This window comes from Crassostrea angulata, chromosome 2 (assembly GCF_025612915.1).
Source record: "Crassostrea angulata isolate pt1a10 chromosome 2, ASM2561291v2, whole genome shotgun sequence".
Classification (NCBI taxonomy): Eukaryota; Metazoa; Mollusca; class Bivalvia; order Ostreida; family Ostreidae; genus Magallana; species Magallana angulata.
This window is the reverse complement of record NC_069112.1, coordinates 11,347,283-11,365,423: the sequence shown is the minus strand read 5'-3', so window position 1 is coordinate 11,365,423 and position 18,141 is coordinate 11,347,283. Positions and strand designations below refer to the sequence as shown.

The 18,141-nt window shown below is 32.1% G+C and overlaps 1 protein-coding gene across 1 annotated transcript in view; it reads left to right on the top strand.

The window, feature by feature from the left end:
- Positions 1-18,141, top strand: part of LOC128173034 (uncharacterized) — a 116,641-nt gene that overhangs the window by 51,978 nt on the left and 46,522 nt on the right. Inside the window, exons 6-8 of the mRNA XM_052838786.1 lie at positions 680-820; positions 973-1,113; positions 1,336-1,470. Of these exons, the coding sequence (XP_052694746.1) occupies positions 680-820; positions 973-1,113; positions 1,336-1,470 (417 nt within the window). The remainder of the gene's footprint in view (positions 1-679; positions 821-972; positions 1,114-1,335; positions 1,471-18,141) is intronic.

The window sequence follows — 18,141 nt, the reverse complement described above, 5'->3', positions numbered from 1 at the left end:
AAGTTTAAAAATTAAGATATCTTTTTTTTTCATATATCTTTTTCATTTTTAATTAAAATCATGCATACACAAAAACAAGGATTGTAGCCTCATAATATTAGATTGTTTTTTTCTCATTTTCAGCTCATTATGCGTTTTGGTTTTCAATCGCTTTTCTCTTATCGTAATTTAAAATTACACCTTACGTCTTTGATATACCTATACAAATGTAAACTCATATCCTAAACGTTTTTTCTCATAATATAATGTGGCAATGAATCTCAGGAAAAAACTGGCCAAAAACGGCCATTTGGTACATAAATGGTGTAGCTACCTGTAAGACAAATTTAAAGAGAGCCATTCATCTTGTAAGCATGAAAACATACGTCATAAAACAAAAATAAAATGAACTATTAAATAAAGACTTTACAATATAATAATAATTTTGATAAGGATAGACATACGACTTTCAGAATAATTTCATTTACCTAAAACACTTCTGGATTTTTTTTTTATATAATTGTATGCATCAATATATATAGTGTGGTTGTACTAATTATATATTCTATAAAATTTGTATCATGTTAGAGTATTTGTGTTAGAATTTTAGTCGACAGAAGACCTTGAACGTATTTAACTGTTATTTCTTTTGGTGAATTACATCAAATTAATTGATAACAATAACGGTTATATAATACAGAATGTAATGACGGCGGCTATGGATATAACTGTGTCCACAACTGCAGTGGTCACTGTCTGAATAACTCTCCGTGTAACAAACAGACTGGTCTGTGTGACAGGGGATGTGATCCGGGATATACTAACAATAACTGTAGCAAAGGTACATTAATCGACCAATGTATAAATACATGTACATGTGAATACAATTCAATTGCATCATCAACCTATCTTTAATGTATATTATAAATGACTTGTTTTGATTGTATTGTTGTATAAAGTTTGTGACGGATCGGTGACTTCTTATTTGTACAGAATGTTTACCAGGATATTTTGGGATCGATTGTAGCAGAAAATGTAGCGGACACTGTATAAACAATCAACTCTGTGACCATGTCAGTGGTGTGTGTCCAAATGGGTGTCAGGACGGTTTTGTCGGAACACTTTGTAATAAGTGTAAGACAATTTTACAGTCATTTTAATGTTTTCAAAATGCCATCATTAAGAAGTTTTGATGTTGAAACATTATCGTTGACTATTATGGGTTTATTTTTAAAAAGTAGTCTGATTCAAAATTGTTTTAAAAGTCCTTAATTTGTCAAATTTTTTGCTATAGTAAATTGGAAAGGATTTTGTCGACCTTGTAAATTTGATCTTATTGTTAATTCTACTTTTAAGCTTGTAATGAAGGATATTTTGGCACAAACTGTTCTTATGTATGTTCACCTAACTGCCAGCATGGCCAGTGTCGACACACAAACGGATCGTGTTCTTCCTGTGTTGAAGGATGGATGGGTGGTAATTGTACAACTGGTAATTTTACACAAAAGTTATTTTTCTCATTTCACATTTAGCACAGCTTGGTCATAATTCGTTAATAAATCATTTTTTAAGGTTATAATTAAAGAGTTTCTTCTAAGTTCTCGTAAACTTTTAAAAAATCCTTTAAACTGAAAACTAAAAGAATATGAAAATTACAGAATTGAGTTTAAAGGAAGGATATCCAGTCCAAATTGGAAATAAAAAAATAAGTAGGGTTTATATGTACTGATAAGATGTTTTAAATATCAGTTATCTGCAAAGTTGGTTTGCACTTCATTTTTTTAATATAAATAATTTTTTAGATTTTAAATCCATTTAGCTAGAAAATCAAAGGAAAATTGACAAAATTATACAGTATACTAGTTTAAATGGGATATATTAAAAAGTTTGGACCATTGTGTAAATATATATGCAGAAGACCTGCATAGTGAATTGGTCAACAAATCAATAACAATATTGTACATATATGTAAAGCGTAAAAATATTAACCTAAAAAAATAGATGAGTAAATAATTAAGCTTCGTTTAAATTTTCATAACGACTTGATAATACAGCTTTAGAGATTCTTTCTAAAATTTCAAACTTGGGTTTTCTAGCTCACTTAAGTTGAAAGCTGAAACGAATTATTCTGATCACTTTTAGCCAGACCCTTGTATGTATACATGCCCGTCTGTCTCTTTGTCTGTCTAAACCTTTTACATTTTCGGCTTTCCGGAACAACTTGACCAATTTCTATTAAACTTGGCACATAGTCTACTATGTTGTAGGAAATTCAAGTTTTGTAAATTAAAAGACCATATTCATTTTAAAGAAGATATTTCAAGTGTTTGAGCAAGACTTTAAAAAACAATCTTTTAAACAACTAATTGACCATTTTGTAACGTGTGTAGAAAAATCCTTAGGAAATGTAGATTTGAGTTTATTTAAATCACGATCTTCGTAGGTAAAGTAAATCACAACTGGGGAGGGGAGATCCAATTTTACGGACCCTGATTCGTGATACTACACCATCAAACGAATCGACAAGCCTCTCGAATATATACACTATTTTAACTCTTTGGATAACAACTATTTTTACATGATGTAATAATAATCGAGGCGATTATAAAGACTCCCAAACGAACGAGGACGTCATTGGGAGTAGGGATGACCCATATGGGTCAAACTATACAGATAAAAAGATTTAGAACTTGATTTTTGTTTAGTTCTTATTTCTGAAGTTCCATGATGTTCCCCAGGAATCCTTTACTATACATCTGGTGAACCAACATGACCAAAGAAACAAGAATATATATGGTTAAGGGGTGGGGATCTTAACCGTTTTCAAGATATTTAGGCACTTCCTGTTAAAGGGGGGGGGGTCAAGACCACCCAGGGGCCAATGACCTCAAACCATTTGATGCCCCTTGACACAAGAAACAAGAGAATATATGATTTAGGGGTGGGAATTTTAACCGTTTTCAAGTTATTTGTGCACTTCCTGTTTGAGTGATGTCAGGACCAACTCTGAGGCCCATTACCTACATACCATTTGATGCCCCTTAACACATGGAACAAGAATATATATGGTTTAGGGGTCAGGATTCTAACAGTTTCTGAGATATATGGTCATTTCGAATTCCTGGGGGATGGGGTGGGGATGACCCCAGGGGTCAGAAATAATAAATCCTATATATTGCCTGTAACAGTCAATATATGATTCTGAAAACCCTATATTGTTATCTTTGTCCGTTTTCATGTATTATCCATTTACAATAGAATATACAATGTTTCCAATAAGGTTCAATGTTATACCCCACAACCTTTTGACCCTTTAGAAAAGTGGTTGGCCAACCCCAAATGAGAAAAATCAAACATCTAAATATGCAGACCTATCGTATCATAGAGTTTTGTAAAAATAGCAATAATAAGAACCGTACAAAAACAATGTCTCCAAACTTTGTTTGGGATACTTCAAAATCACACAATATAGATATCCTCCATATAGGACCAAGTTAACCGACCCATAATTGAAAATTGTACCTACTTGTTCTTGCCATTATCGAATACGGATACGATAACTCGTATAGATCCGGAAAACGTGCTTCTAAATCTTTAAAACGATTAAAATAGACACAATTCAAATACTAGGTTCGGTGCGATTTTTTTCGGATTTAGATTATCTGTTAGCATTTAAAAATCCTCCATTGTTTAAAATGTATGATAATTTGGTGAAGTTAATCGTGCGTATAAATAAAGGTATCCATCAGTAGATAAATATTACGGAAAAGAAGCAAAATATTGATATTTTCTACATTCTCTATAGCTTAAGTACACTTGCTCTATAACACAAAACATATCTAACAGACTGGTAAATTTTCTCCAAAAGTGACGAACGATTTTAGGGGGGAGCAAGTATATGTATTTTGTGAGAGATCATTTTTTAACTTAGGAATACTATGAAGTTAACTCTTTTCTCTCTCTCTCTTTCTCTCTCTCTCAAATTCTTTGATGTTAGTTGATTATTATCAAAATACAACTTATTTGACATTTGTTTCTTGCTTTGCTTGCCAAAACAGTAGCACCGTCAAACATATTATTACAGTTAAAACACTTTCACTTTTACTAAGTTTCTATATGAACTATCGTCGGTTATTTTGGACGGATTTTATGCGCCCGGCGTGAAGTTCAGCCACTCATTCATTGCATAAAAATATTATCGAATAAAAATTATATTCTGTTTAACATATATCTAAGAAAAATGTTTCTATGATGAAATTATTTAGCAATAATTTCTCATTCACATTGTGATTTTCACTCCTAGACTACACATTAGTGCCTTTTTTTCCTTACTGTCGGTAAGGGGGTTAATTCTTAATATTTTAATTACTTTCAGCATTATTGATTCCATGAACTTTTCCGTGTCCTGTATCAATCATCTACATGGGTAATTAAGAAAATGTCATGTATTATTCTAATTAAAAAGTATTACAAGAGTTCCATAAAAACCGTGAGTTTATACGCCCGGCCAATCAGACATTCAAAATAGGTGTGCATATATTTAAGATGCATGCATAATCACATACATGCATTTAATAGCTGACCCATGTCCGTTTCTTTTTTTGTATATCTAACTTTGTATATCAAACGAAATTTGTTGATGCATATACATGTATGGTTTCAGGAAATTGACAAAAATTAAAAGTCAAATTTCGACTATACACACGATGTAAGAAGCGATGGCGGGTTAGGTGTAACCTGTGTTTACTTACAAAAAAGTTTTTATATGAACTATCGTCGGTCATTTTGGACGGATTTTATGCGCCCGGCGTGAAGTTCAGCCCCTCATTCATTGCATAAAAATATTATCGAATAAAAATTATATTCTGTTTAACATATATCTAAGAGAAATGTTTCTATGATGAAATTATTTAACAATAATTTCTCATTCAACATTGTGATTTTCACTCTTAGACTACATATTAGTGCCTTTTTTTCCCCCTTACTCTCGGTAAGATTGTTAATTCTTAATATTTTAATTACTTTCAGCATTATTGATTCCAAGAATTTTTCCGTGTCCTGTATCAATCATCTACATGGGTAATTAAGAAAATGACATGTATTATTCTAATTAAAAAGTATTACAAGAGTTCCATAAAAACCGTGAGTTTATACGCCCGGCCAATCAGACATTCAAAATAGGTGTGCATATATTTAAGATGCATGCATAATCACATACATGCATTTAATGGCTGACCCATGTCCGTTTCCTTTTTTGTATATCTAACTGTGTATATCAAACGAAATTTGTTGATGCATATACATGTATGGTTTCAGGAAAATGACAAAAATTAAAAGTCAAATTTCGACTATACACACGATGTAAGAAGCAATAGTTAGGTGTGACCTGTGTTTACTTACAAAAAAGCGTATCATCGTATCATGTTTGCTTGTTTTTGTTTTTGTTTTTTTCTTTGTTTTTTTGATTAATTTTCAAGCAGGATTTGATTGGCCGCAGTACGTATTTTTTGTTATTTAATAACATAATATTAGAAATAGTTAATGACATTAATACAGTAATTGAAAGATGCATTTTTTTCAAATCAGCGACCGAAAGAAAAAAAAATAAATTGTGCTCAATTAACAAAATATATATCATAATAAAGTTAAATAGACCTTTTTTTCGCAATTATAAATGTATTTATTTTAAATTGAAAAAGAATAATACCAATTTAAAAAATAAAGTTAAATAGCCCTTTTTCTTTAAATAGCCCGGATTTTTTATACGTTTTACGCAACATATTATAAAAACCGGGAAATGAATGGAATTTCTAATCTTAATCAAATTGAGCTAATTCATGAAATAAATACAGAAAAAAACCGCATTGTTCACAAATCGAGTCTAACGTGCAAGAAGCGAACGGTATTATTCAGAAAGAGTACCAACCCGAAGAGTGCACTTGGTGTAGTAGTTCGTTTCAGGGTCTATAGAAATAAGTTGAAAAAAAATATTGCTAAAAAAAAAAACCCACTTTCAGCTCCCCAAAAAAGAAACCTGTACACAATCTTATTCAGTTTGTAAAGATTTAAGCTTGTTCAATTCATGGTTATCGGGGGTAGGTTGAGTTCATTAAGGGAGTGTCGAAGTTTAACATTAGAATAAAGAACAATCTTTGAAAATTTTCTCTCACATACTGAAACAACAAAAACGGCTTCATATTAAACATCTAAGAAAATATTACAATAAGTGACATGATTTGTAGTTGACCTAATACGGTTTATACATGAACGTGGTCAATGAGTTCCCTATATATATATATATATATATATATATATATATATATATATATATATATATATATATATATATATATATATATATATATATATATATGGAATTTACTGACCAAGTATAAACCATATTAGATCAGCTACAAACCATGTGTAACGATTATATCTTACCGACTGCCTTTCTATAAATAGCAACTAATGAATAATAAAAATAAAAAGTTCGATTTTATAGGTTGTTGTTAATAAGGGTAAAACATGACGTCATGATACTCAATGAATAATGTAAAAGGAGTAATACTTGGTACTGTGTATGGAATATACATGCTCTCCACATGATTGTGGTTAGCCAATCTTTTTTTCAGAATTTAGCAGGAGATAAGATATATATTGATACAAGTTTTTTTAATTGTTAAAGCAAGAGGTACTGTATTAGTTTGTGATTTAAAGAACCCAACATTTTATTTACAATTCTATTGTAAAATCGTTTAGATTAAGCATGAGCACCATCGATGTAAATAGCATGTATAGTTGATACCCTACTTTGAGCTTAAGTTATTTCTAATAGTATGGTGTTCAGGCAAAAAATACATTATTGAAGCATCCATGGCACCCGCTGCTGCTGTAGAGCTCCCGTCCGTGTTTGCTTTACTCCTGTTTTTTGCTGTACCTTTGTAAATTTTTTTTAACACTGATCGTTGTTTCCACATTTAATATTATGAATTTGATCCGACTATTTTTAATAGCGGTGATCACATCCATTCGATATGTTAGTATTGCATCAAAAAAGTTCATTTTTTAATATATTAAAAAAAAGAAAACAAACATTATCTTAAACTTAAAATAGGTAAAAAAAACAGCAAAATAGTTCAAACTGTATTCTTTTTACTGTAGCATGTTTCAAGTCGTATGGAGAAAATTGTCGATACCCTTGCAGCCTCCATTGTTATAATAACACATGTAACACACATAATGGAAGATGCCTAATTGGTTGTAAAGATGGTTTCTATGGTGAATGGTGTGCTAAAGGTAATGATCTTATGTGTTTTTGATTTAGTTATTATACAGGCCTTATTTAAAAATAATGCTTTTTGTTTTTCATTTCATTGCTTACTTTTGTTTAAAAGAAAGTGTAACAATGCACACTTCGAAATGCAGAGATAATTTTTCTTTACGAAGATACATTTTACAATGTATTTTTTACAACATAATTTCAACATGTTCATACTTCTTCATTTACCAAACAATGAATATTGACGCTGCCGTTTTATATGCTTAAGAGCTTTATCTATTTTGTACTTTTTCGTAAAATATTTTCAAATAATTTAAATGGTATAAGTAGATACTGAATTGTTTATATACTCTCAACGTAAACGTTCCTCATGGAAAGTGGAACACATCGGACCGTGCACAAAATCTATTATCCTTAATCAACACAGATTGAATGATTGTATTAATATTGAAGATATCTCATCTCAAACTGACATGGATTCTTGTATTAACAAATTTAATGAAGTTTTTCATGAAATTGTAGACCCATTTTTTGAAATCAAGAAATTTGACACCAGTGATTGTAGCACTAGAAGAAATCAAACAAAGCAAGATAATGTACATGAATTATATTTATCTACAAGTGATAAACCATGGTTCGATTGTAATTTAAAATCACTGTATAAAGAGTATATTGTTGCAATACGTAAATTCAATTCTTGTAAAAGTGTTGTTAATCATCAAGTATTGATATGCAAAAAGCGCACATATAAGCTTTGTGAAGCTAAATGCAAAAGACAGTATTTATTACATGAAGTCAAAGACTAGAAATTCTTTAAAAAAATGATCCTAAGCAATTTTTTTGCAATATTTAAACGAAAATCTAATTTTAAATCTAATGTGCAACTAATTGATTTTTTTTGATCATTTTAAATTAACTTCACAAAGCAATGTTACTATTGATAATGATATCTCCAATAATGCTGAAGATTGTATTTTTGTAGAACTAGATAAGGATATTGATGTTGAAGAAATTAAAGTAGTTATTAAGAAATTAAAAAAAAGGTAAATCACATGGTGACGACTGTTTACTTAATGAATATTTCATTGAATTTGATGAATATTTGTTGCCTATCCTTCATAGACTTTTTAATTGTATACTACAAACAGGTTTCTTTCCGGAATCATGGTCTTCTTCTATTATTGTGCCTATTTTTAAAAAGGGAGATAAATCTGATCCTAATAATTATAGAGGAATCAGCCTTGTTAGCAACATGTGTAAACGTTTTACTTCCGTATTGAACAACAGACTTATAACATGGTCAGATGAAAATGATGTCATTACTGATGCACAATTTGGTTTTAAATCTAAATGTGGTACAAGTGATGCAATCTTTGCTCAACATACTTTAATTACTTCATCGTTGGCTAATAATAAAAAAAACTTTACTGTGCCTTTATTGATTTCAAAAAAGCATTTGACTCTGTCGGATAAGGCCACGGTTGGTTCGGTTGTATGTACGGTTTACACGGGTGGCCAACCGTATAAGCCGTGTGTTCTGTGTGAGACAAGCTTTAGGAAACCTATTCCAAACAAATATCAAAAGTGTATTTCCAGATTCAGGTTGTCTTCACATCAATTGTCGATAGAAACAGGTCGATTTTATAATATTGAAAGACACAATAGAAACTGTTTTTTATGTTCAAATTCTATTGAAGATGAATTTCATTTTATTTTGATATGTCCCATATACGAAGGCTATCGCAAAAAATACATTAAGCCTTATTACTGGAAAAAACCTTCAATGTGTAAACTTCTGCAACTTTTTAATGTTGAAAATGTAAAGGAACTATGTAATCTGGGTAAATTTATTCACTTTGGTTTGAAATTAAGAAAAGATTTACTTAATGCAAATTAGATGTTGATATCATAGTATGTACACTTCTGCCACATTCTCCTGTTAACCTACCTGTCCGTGTATATTGTTTATATTTATTTGTACTGATGAGCTGTATAGCTTAAAGTTAATAAAGAACTGAACTGAACTGTTTATAGAAAAGTTATGCTTTTACAAAAATTACCTTCTGTTTAGTAATAACCTTGGGAGAGAGAGGGAGAGTGAGGGAGAAAGAATATAACTAATCTTCTGCTTATTCGTGTCTTTTCAGTTTTTGTACTTCTTTCAGCAAAAAAAAAATTAAAAATAAATGAAAAAAATATTTAGAGTTTGCGTGTAAACATCTTAGGAATGTCAGCTTTTAATATTAACGTTTGAAGCTAATGCTGATAGATTGACTTTGTTTATCCGGAATTTTTTAGTGTCCTGTAGCATTGTAACCCTTTAGTTTTTAAAGCATCGGGTATGGCGTGTTCTGGACGTAAATCGCTATAATATACATTTAAAACCTATGTTTGATATTATCATATTTTTTTTTCTTTTTCTATAATAAAGACTCATATGAAATTTTACTCGTAAACTTGTATTGGTATCAAAGCATTTTAAGGTCTATCTTTGCATGATTGTTTAAGGATGCTTTATTTAGGGGCAGGACAAGAACAATAATCATAGAAATTAAGCACTATCTGTCATAGCGGCAATGATTTTACTTATGATAAATGAGTACAAGAAAATCAATTATATTATAGCTAGTGAATTCTCTTACTTAAGTATGTATTATTAGTTTTACAATTGTAGTTTAACATCCTGATTAAGTGTTTTTGTCGAGAATTTGAGTGCAACTTAATATAGATCTTTCTTTGTTGATAGGAAATGTATTGGCAATTCAGAATATATCAAGTTCCATAATGCTGGCCATTGGATTATCAGTGTCCATACTGATTAACATCATTTTTACTGTTTGTGGAATTTTAATGTGGAGGTACTTTTTTTACACACGTAATCGAATGTTGACGAATATAATCAAAAAATCTCTAAATTTGTCTGTGTTTGTCTAAACAAAAATTTATTTTAAAACGATCCCGTACGGTTTATCAAATATATTTGATTTTGATTTCAAACATATTTATATTCATTTTAAATACCATGCTAAAAAAATAAATTATTTTTTTTTAAATAAAATTGAAAAAAAACCCACATATTCATGTACTAAAACATTGTATTTTTATTCTCTTTTTTTACTCTAATATATTTAAGGAGAATTAAATCAAGCAAAGTGACAATTTCCGGTAACCTACTGTCTTGCTGGAAGAAGTCCCTTTACCAAGATATAGTCGTGAAAAATGATGAAAATTCAACATATCAAGAACTCGATGTATCAAATAGCACCTACCAAAATACTGCAATACCATAATCAATATAGATATCTCTTCACCGTATCATTATACTTGATTGGAACGTGCTGTTTAAAATATCCTTTTTTTCTTTCTCCCTCGTTGTCAGCAAACGAATAAAGGCTGTTTGAATTCAAAGCAATCTTTAAATGACTGTCTTTATTAGAAATAGTAAATATTTCTGTGTTAAGGCGAGTTCATCGGAGGGTGAAACCTTTTGCTAGTGTAGAGGGGCGAGAGGAAAAAAAGAAGCACAAATAAGTATGTGTACTGTTATAATATAAAATTACACATGCAACCAAAAGAACGAACTTTGTGAAAGCATAATGAAAATGTAACAATGTTTGTTGTAGATTATCATTATCCTAATTGCAATTATGAATTTTAAAAGACAAAAGACAATAAATACTGATTTATCCTCATTTTGTTTGTTTTATTCAATTTCTTTATTGAAAATACCGGTAAACTGCTTTTGAAAAATACAATGCCAACAAGGAGATTTATAAAATTTGTTAAAACTTATTCAGTATGTTAAACCAATTTGTTGAATTTGTAAAAAAAAAAAAAAAGAGTGTTGATTATTTTGCAAAAGGATGGTATTCCATAACGTATGTCAAAGAACTTGTTACAAAATGCAATATTAAAAACCTGTTATAAGTTAGAAATTTAGTTCATGTGACGGGACGAATGACAACCTTTAAAAAATGTCTGTTGAGATGCATCATACAGAAAAAAGACACAAAAAATCAATTTCTTTACTATTCTAATCTAGTTATTTCCAATATTTTAAATCTGATTAATCAATGGGTCTTTAAAGGCTAAAGTTAATAACAATATCACAAAATGCATTTGTTTTACCAGTAACAAATATTTGACAGTTTCGAATATAGAGATACATATTCTGAGTGTGGAGTTATTTAACATTTGCAATATTATTTATCGTTTTGTTAGTAAATAAAAGAAATGACCAAAATATGAGCTGCCAGAGGTGCAAGGCAGAAAAAAAAAGTTTGAAGAACACAGAAACACGATTTAAACAATTAAAAAAAATTAGGTCTACAACTATAACATACGCATGCACAATGATACATGTACTGCATACTGATTCGTTTGAATCATATTATACCACATAAATAACATGAAAGCCAAGTTATCTGAAAATAGTTTATTTGGCGATTCTGATCGCGGTGAAATTAAGGGGGGGGGGGGGGCGCTACCGCAAGGCCACCCCAACAAAAGCCAGAAATACCTCATCACAGTTGGTTAGCGGCGGCCAGAGTTTGTTATTTATTATTTCCTCCACCCACCTTGAGTACTGATTTGATAACCTTTTCAATGTAATCTAGCAATGAATGGTTTTAAATTGACGACTAGTGAACGCTGTCATCATTAAAATTTAATAATTTTGGGTCCTTACCTATAGGTATACATAGCTATGCCATTCAGTCACCTTATAGTTATCGATCAGTCACATTTCAGTTAAAGCAATATGAGCTGTATTTTTTGGAATTTTATTTTGCTGGAAAAAGCTGCTAGTATGATAGGTCTGCATATAACTTAAATTTTTACGATAAATAAGGTATGAAAAAATCATAATGTTTGTCAGAGGAAAGATTTCTCTTCTAAGGAATATATAGCAAATCAATTTTTGTACAGGACGACAATAATTCAATTTTCCTCCAATTAAGGCTTTTTAACGGCCTTTTCCACAAAAATATGGCTAAAAGATGTTTAAAAACCATAAAACTTCTGTCATTTTAGTAGAAAATAACATTTTCGTAAACAAAAAATTCAACATGAAAATTGCAGCTCATATTCCTTTAACTAAATGGCAGAGATTCATCCTGTGCAAATCGTTGGAACTACCTGACTAAGGAACATACCTCCATATCCCTGCTACCATATTTCGGTATAAGTTACTCCAAGGTTAAAGCCCCCCTTTCGGTCCCTGGGCTTTTGCTCTATCGACTATGGACGATCCTATGACCTACAATTTATTGACACCTATGTGCACAAAACTTGATAGATTTTAAGCTTAGCTACTAGTAACAACAAATAATGAATGTATGATATAAGAATAGCGAAATAACTCGTATCATTAACTATTATATGTCCGATAGGCATTAGATTGCCATCTACCTGCCGATTAGTTCGCCCTGAAGAACTAAAGTAGTACCTGCTCCTATTCAAAAGGAGTGCGACTTAAAATTCTTACTATCAATAGAGGACTTTGCCAAGACCTTAGCTAGGCCTGCAATAAACTGATACCGTGTTAAAGGGTTCACAATGGGCTGAGGTTGTATGTCTGCTGCAGGTGTCAGGCTCATGAAAGTGTCCCACTTTTGCAGGAAATAGAGTTAGCTATTTGATTAAGTTTGCAAAAATAAATATTGTATTTGATAGCAATTCGCATTTATGGCCTAACTAATGACGTGACAAGCTCTGACCTAGATGACTGTTCAAAATACGAACCACATCTATACTGCCTATGACAAGTATCAGTTTATTATGCAGGAGGCTTCTCCAGATTATCAATGACAATATGATTGGAACTACAAAAGTATTATCACGCAAAATTTCATTGTTAGCCCATTGTTTTGGCCATTGAAGGAACATCCATAAGAAATAACACCCACAATTAAAAATTTATTCCGGTTGAACTCGGTGTATTAGAATAAAATTATTTCCTTTGTGGAAACGCCAATAAGAGTAATGGACGGGGGTCAAGGTTTTGTCGGTAAGTTCTGTTCGATATGTATTCATTCTGGCGTTCAAACATTGCACGGGAAAGTTTAAAGTGTATGATTGTGGTAATCAGTACTTGATAAGGTTCTTATTGAGTATACCGGTATTATGTTAATGTGCTCTTGAGCATATATGACAGACTGCTTTTCGAATGAAAACTTAAGAAGTTTGCAGATATGGTTGATGTTGAATCGTGCAGAATATTGATGTTAAATATTGTAGATTGTCTGAGAGTGACTTTCTGTAATGCTAGAACGGAAATGCAAAAAAACAAATATAGTTTTTTTGTTTTTGGTGTTTATTGTTCTTGTTAAGTGCAAGTACAAAGGAAGGTAAATTATGTTTTCAGTGTATCTGAGGTACTCCACTCACTGTCTGGAAAGTATACCACCCCATTAAAACTATCCAAATATTCGATCCAGATTTTCATAACTGGCCGCATGGAACCAGAAATAGTAACTAACCAGCTTGGTAACTATAATTATACAGACCCTGAAACGTGCTACTACACCTCTAAAACGAACCGTACCGTTCCGTGCAAGAAACGAACCGTACCGTTCACAAAACGAAACGTACCGTTCACAAAGCGTACCGTACCGTTCACAAAACGAACCGTACCGTTTACAAAACGAACCGTACCGTGCAAAAAGCGTGCAAGATAATTTTTGCAAGACCCGCCTCCAGACGGACAAAAAAGCGTACCGTACCGTGCTATAAGCGTGCAACTTCCATATACGGCTTATTGACCTAATGTCTTTCGATGAATACGGACGGAGATTATCGCTGACCAGTTAAGTTCAATATTTTGCTAGATTTTTTTATACGGGATTAGAAAACACATACCATGATTTAAAACTGTAATTCTTATCAAAACAGTTACAAAATATTTTAATATAATTTCCTTTCTAAGACTGTAATCATCTCAAAACTTGCATCGCCGATTTCTTAAACATTGTAAACTACAAGTATTAATGTTCACACAATTCGTGGTTATACTATTTTGATTATTTCTATGAAATGTTTGAAACATTGGGTACATACTGGGCCTTACATAGCTTTAAGCGATTCTCATGAGAGAGAGAGAGGGAGATGGAGAGAGATCGTTACCTGAGACATTAAAAAATTGTGTATGTTTAGAAATAAATACATTATAATGGCTAGACAAGGGTTGAAACATTATAATATATAATTTTATATCCCTTTCAAATTAAAAAAAAATGCCGACTTCAGTTACGCGGACCTTTTGATTTGTTAATTAATCTACAGCTAACCTTTAAACCAATTAAAAATGAGAAAAGGAAACATTTCAGATCATGTTCTTAAATATATGTGGATGTGCTGTAGTAAATGACAACCACATATTACCGGTGACTCGAGTGATTTGTACTTCAGCTATTTATGTAGCAATAAATAAACAAATAATCACTCTTATATGATATATCATAAATAAATAAATGTACAAAATCTTAGTAAATTTAATGCAAGCATCAAACGAAAAAAAGTACACAGATTTCATAAAATAACTTTCAACTTTATTTCCCGCATAGCTGGTAATGGCGACGTGATTTCACATGTACAGAAGCTGATCAGAAACACAACAGCGTCTTTCATCTTGGGTTCTATACACAACAGGTGTTATTGTCTTATTTTGTTTTTTGGCAGTTATTTGGACGCTTAAATAGGTGTACACGAGATGCCGGTATTCACACCTTTCCACGGACACCTGTTTGGTAACTCATTACAACCTGTCGTGTGTATAGTCTGAATATATCTTACTTCTACTTTGTTTGTTTCGTGGCTTTTCTTAATCTCTAAAAAACAAAAGAGCTGTCTGTAGTTATGTATACAAACAACTACACGGAAGACTATCGGCGCGTGGATCCAGCGTCTCTATACATGCGGGATTTTCATAAATATTAACTTGCAATGAAATATCATTTACCGGGTACATTAATGTACCAAAAAACTGATTAATTATATTGTAAATAGTTGAATGGGATTTTAACATTTTGCAAGTAGATGTAAGCACACACAGCTCTTTTTAAATTTATAATTTTCAATCTAATATGTGTGATGTGAAATAATGTCAAAATTTTAACCGTCGAGATCAATCTGAATATATGGTCTACTGTACAAACTTTTAGTCATTGTGTTGAAATCGTTGCGAAAACCATGAGTCTAAAATAAATGAATTAAATTCATGCAAATAAAAATCTAATAATTCCAAATAGTTTGCACACAATTACATACACTCTCAGAGAGAGAGAGAGAGAGAGAGAGAGAGAGAGAGAGAGAGAGAGAGAGAGAGAGAGAGAGAGGGGAGAGAGAACTTGTGTGTTGATTATATTACTTAAATTAAAGTAATATCTCTGAACTATATTATTTCGCTTTAGGTTTCTATAGTTGGTCATTTGAGCGGGATTTTATCTCAGGACTCCACGTGCTTCGCCTGTCAATCAGTTTAAGTATAACAGTGCAGATCACGCCATGTGCCGCGTGCTACTTGGCTCCTCCTATATGGCTAGAAGAAAAATATCGAATGGAAACTTTTTTGTTTTATGTTTTCTTAAATCCCTATTAAAAAGAGTGTTCCTATTTGAAATGATTCAACAATAATTTCCTTCTGACTTCATGATATCTCATGTACTGGCGATTAGTGTCTTTTTCCCTCGCTGTCGTATTATTTTTGTTACTAGATAAATTCATTATATTAATCACTTTAAACATTCATTTGTTGATTACCGGGTATTTTTCCGTGACCTGTTTTCTACAAGTATGTGTGTAAAAAGGTAAATAAAATATATCCAGGTTAGTCAGCATCTGTAAATCGTCAGCTAAATTGCATGCATACAGTGAAGAGCGGACACTTGTTCAACAGAATGATAAATATCGCCATTAAATGCTATTGACTTGTGTATATCCAGTTGCGTACATATCGTAAGACATATGCTACATGTGCTATAGTTTAACGGAAAAACAAAAACTAATAGTCATATTTTGACTATACACGCGATTTTAGTTTAGATAAGAGAAGCGATGACGGGATACATGTAGATGTGATCTGTGTATACGCACAAGTGCAGAAAATCGTAGAATCAATATTTAAATGTTTAAATTTAAAAATTCGTGTCATTACTCAAAAAACTATATAACAGTTGATTTCAAGATTTCTTATCTGAAATTCATTGTTTATCTTATCATTAACTGCGTGTAATTTACATCGTCTATTCACTAAGGGAATTTGATCGGCAAGTACAGTAGTATGCAATAAAGAATGATCATACGAACTAGAGACGAGCTCGTTGCAAGCAACGATTAGGTTTTCCGTCGTAGCTGCGTCATACTTGTGACGTATTACAAAAAATTGATAGCTGACCATAGTACAATATTAGATGTGTAAACACTGAGAAACAAAGTATTATATTTCTGTGACCGCGTAGATTTTACGGTGATAGAGTATTCGTCTGGATCTGCATCGGTCGTGTGCATTACGAACCGGGTGAGGGAATGTTGGTGTAAAGTGTAAAAGGTATAAGGTTGTGGCGCGCTGTGGGCCGTAAGCTAAAACGAAGAGTAGGTTTGCCGTATTCCCGAAGGTCCACCAGTATACACTTCCAGGGAAATAAACAAGCAATTGATGCAGGATTCCACATTATTGGACGAGACTCAACGATGGCAACATTACAACAATTTAACAGACAGACATGTTACAAATAAGTCGGATATGGCCAGTAGTGGCCTCCGGACTCAAGACTCTGGGAGAGTCGGACGTGGCCGGGGCTGGCCGCCGTATTCCAGACTGCGCATTGACAATTGTACAATTCTTAACAATGAGTATTAATTGACAGGTAATGGTATAAGTAAGCTGAGTGAAAGCTTCACAGATATAAAACAATTAAATAAACTCAATGAGTCTTTGATGTCCAAGAAATGAAAATCTGATAATTGCACAATGTTGTTTTAAGAGATTAACAGTCCTTGAGACATGACACTCTGTCTCTTTGAAATCATTTATATAGTCTGAAAAGTGTCAATCACTAAATAAAGAAGAAATAAACTGTGAGAAAAAAATTACGAAACAGATGTTGAATTTTACAAGTAAGGTAAGAAAAAAATTATAATTGAACAGTGCATTTTGCACGATGATACTACATGTTTATAAGCAAATACCGATCTTAACACGTTGTCTCTAGTTTAATTCGCCGCATTTTATTCACAGAGTGGGACTGTGGTTATGCCCGGTACGAAGGTAAAAAGACCATTGGCAAACGTTTTACACGCATTTTTATCGAACACAAGCGCCAATGAAGCTCTTAGTATATATGCGGAGATCCTGGAAATTTTACAGGGGGTTTTGAAGAATAATTTTGTATTTCGAGGAGGGGGAACATGCGCGGATCCGAAAATTTTTCCGGGATGGGGGTTAAAAAGTCAGACGGTTATTTGAGTTTGCCAAGGCATGTGCGAGGCATATTTGGTAAGTTTATAATGTACACGTAATTGAAAGAAATTTCGCTGGGGGGGGGGGTGTCTGGAACCCTTCCCCTTCTAGATCCGCGCATGGAGAAGACCGATGCCGGTAATTTTACTGTAATTTTAACCATTTTTATTTAATTATTAAATTAAAACTTAAAACTTAAGATACGAACCATTTAGTCTCGGTGAGTACTGCGTCCGCGTACGAAAATAATGGCAATTTTCAAGAAATTCGGATGGACGATCTGTGTCCTAGGTCGTCCATCCGATTCTTTTTCTGACTAAAATCTACAGACCTGCAGTTAGAGATTGTCAACTCTTATTGATTATGTCAATTTGCTTGTCTCAAAGAATCATTTTTTAAATCAATAAAGTTTTACCTTAAAAAAAAG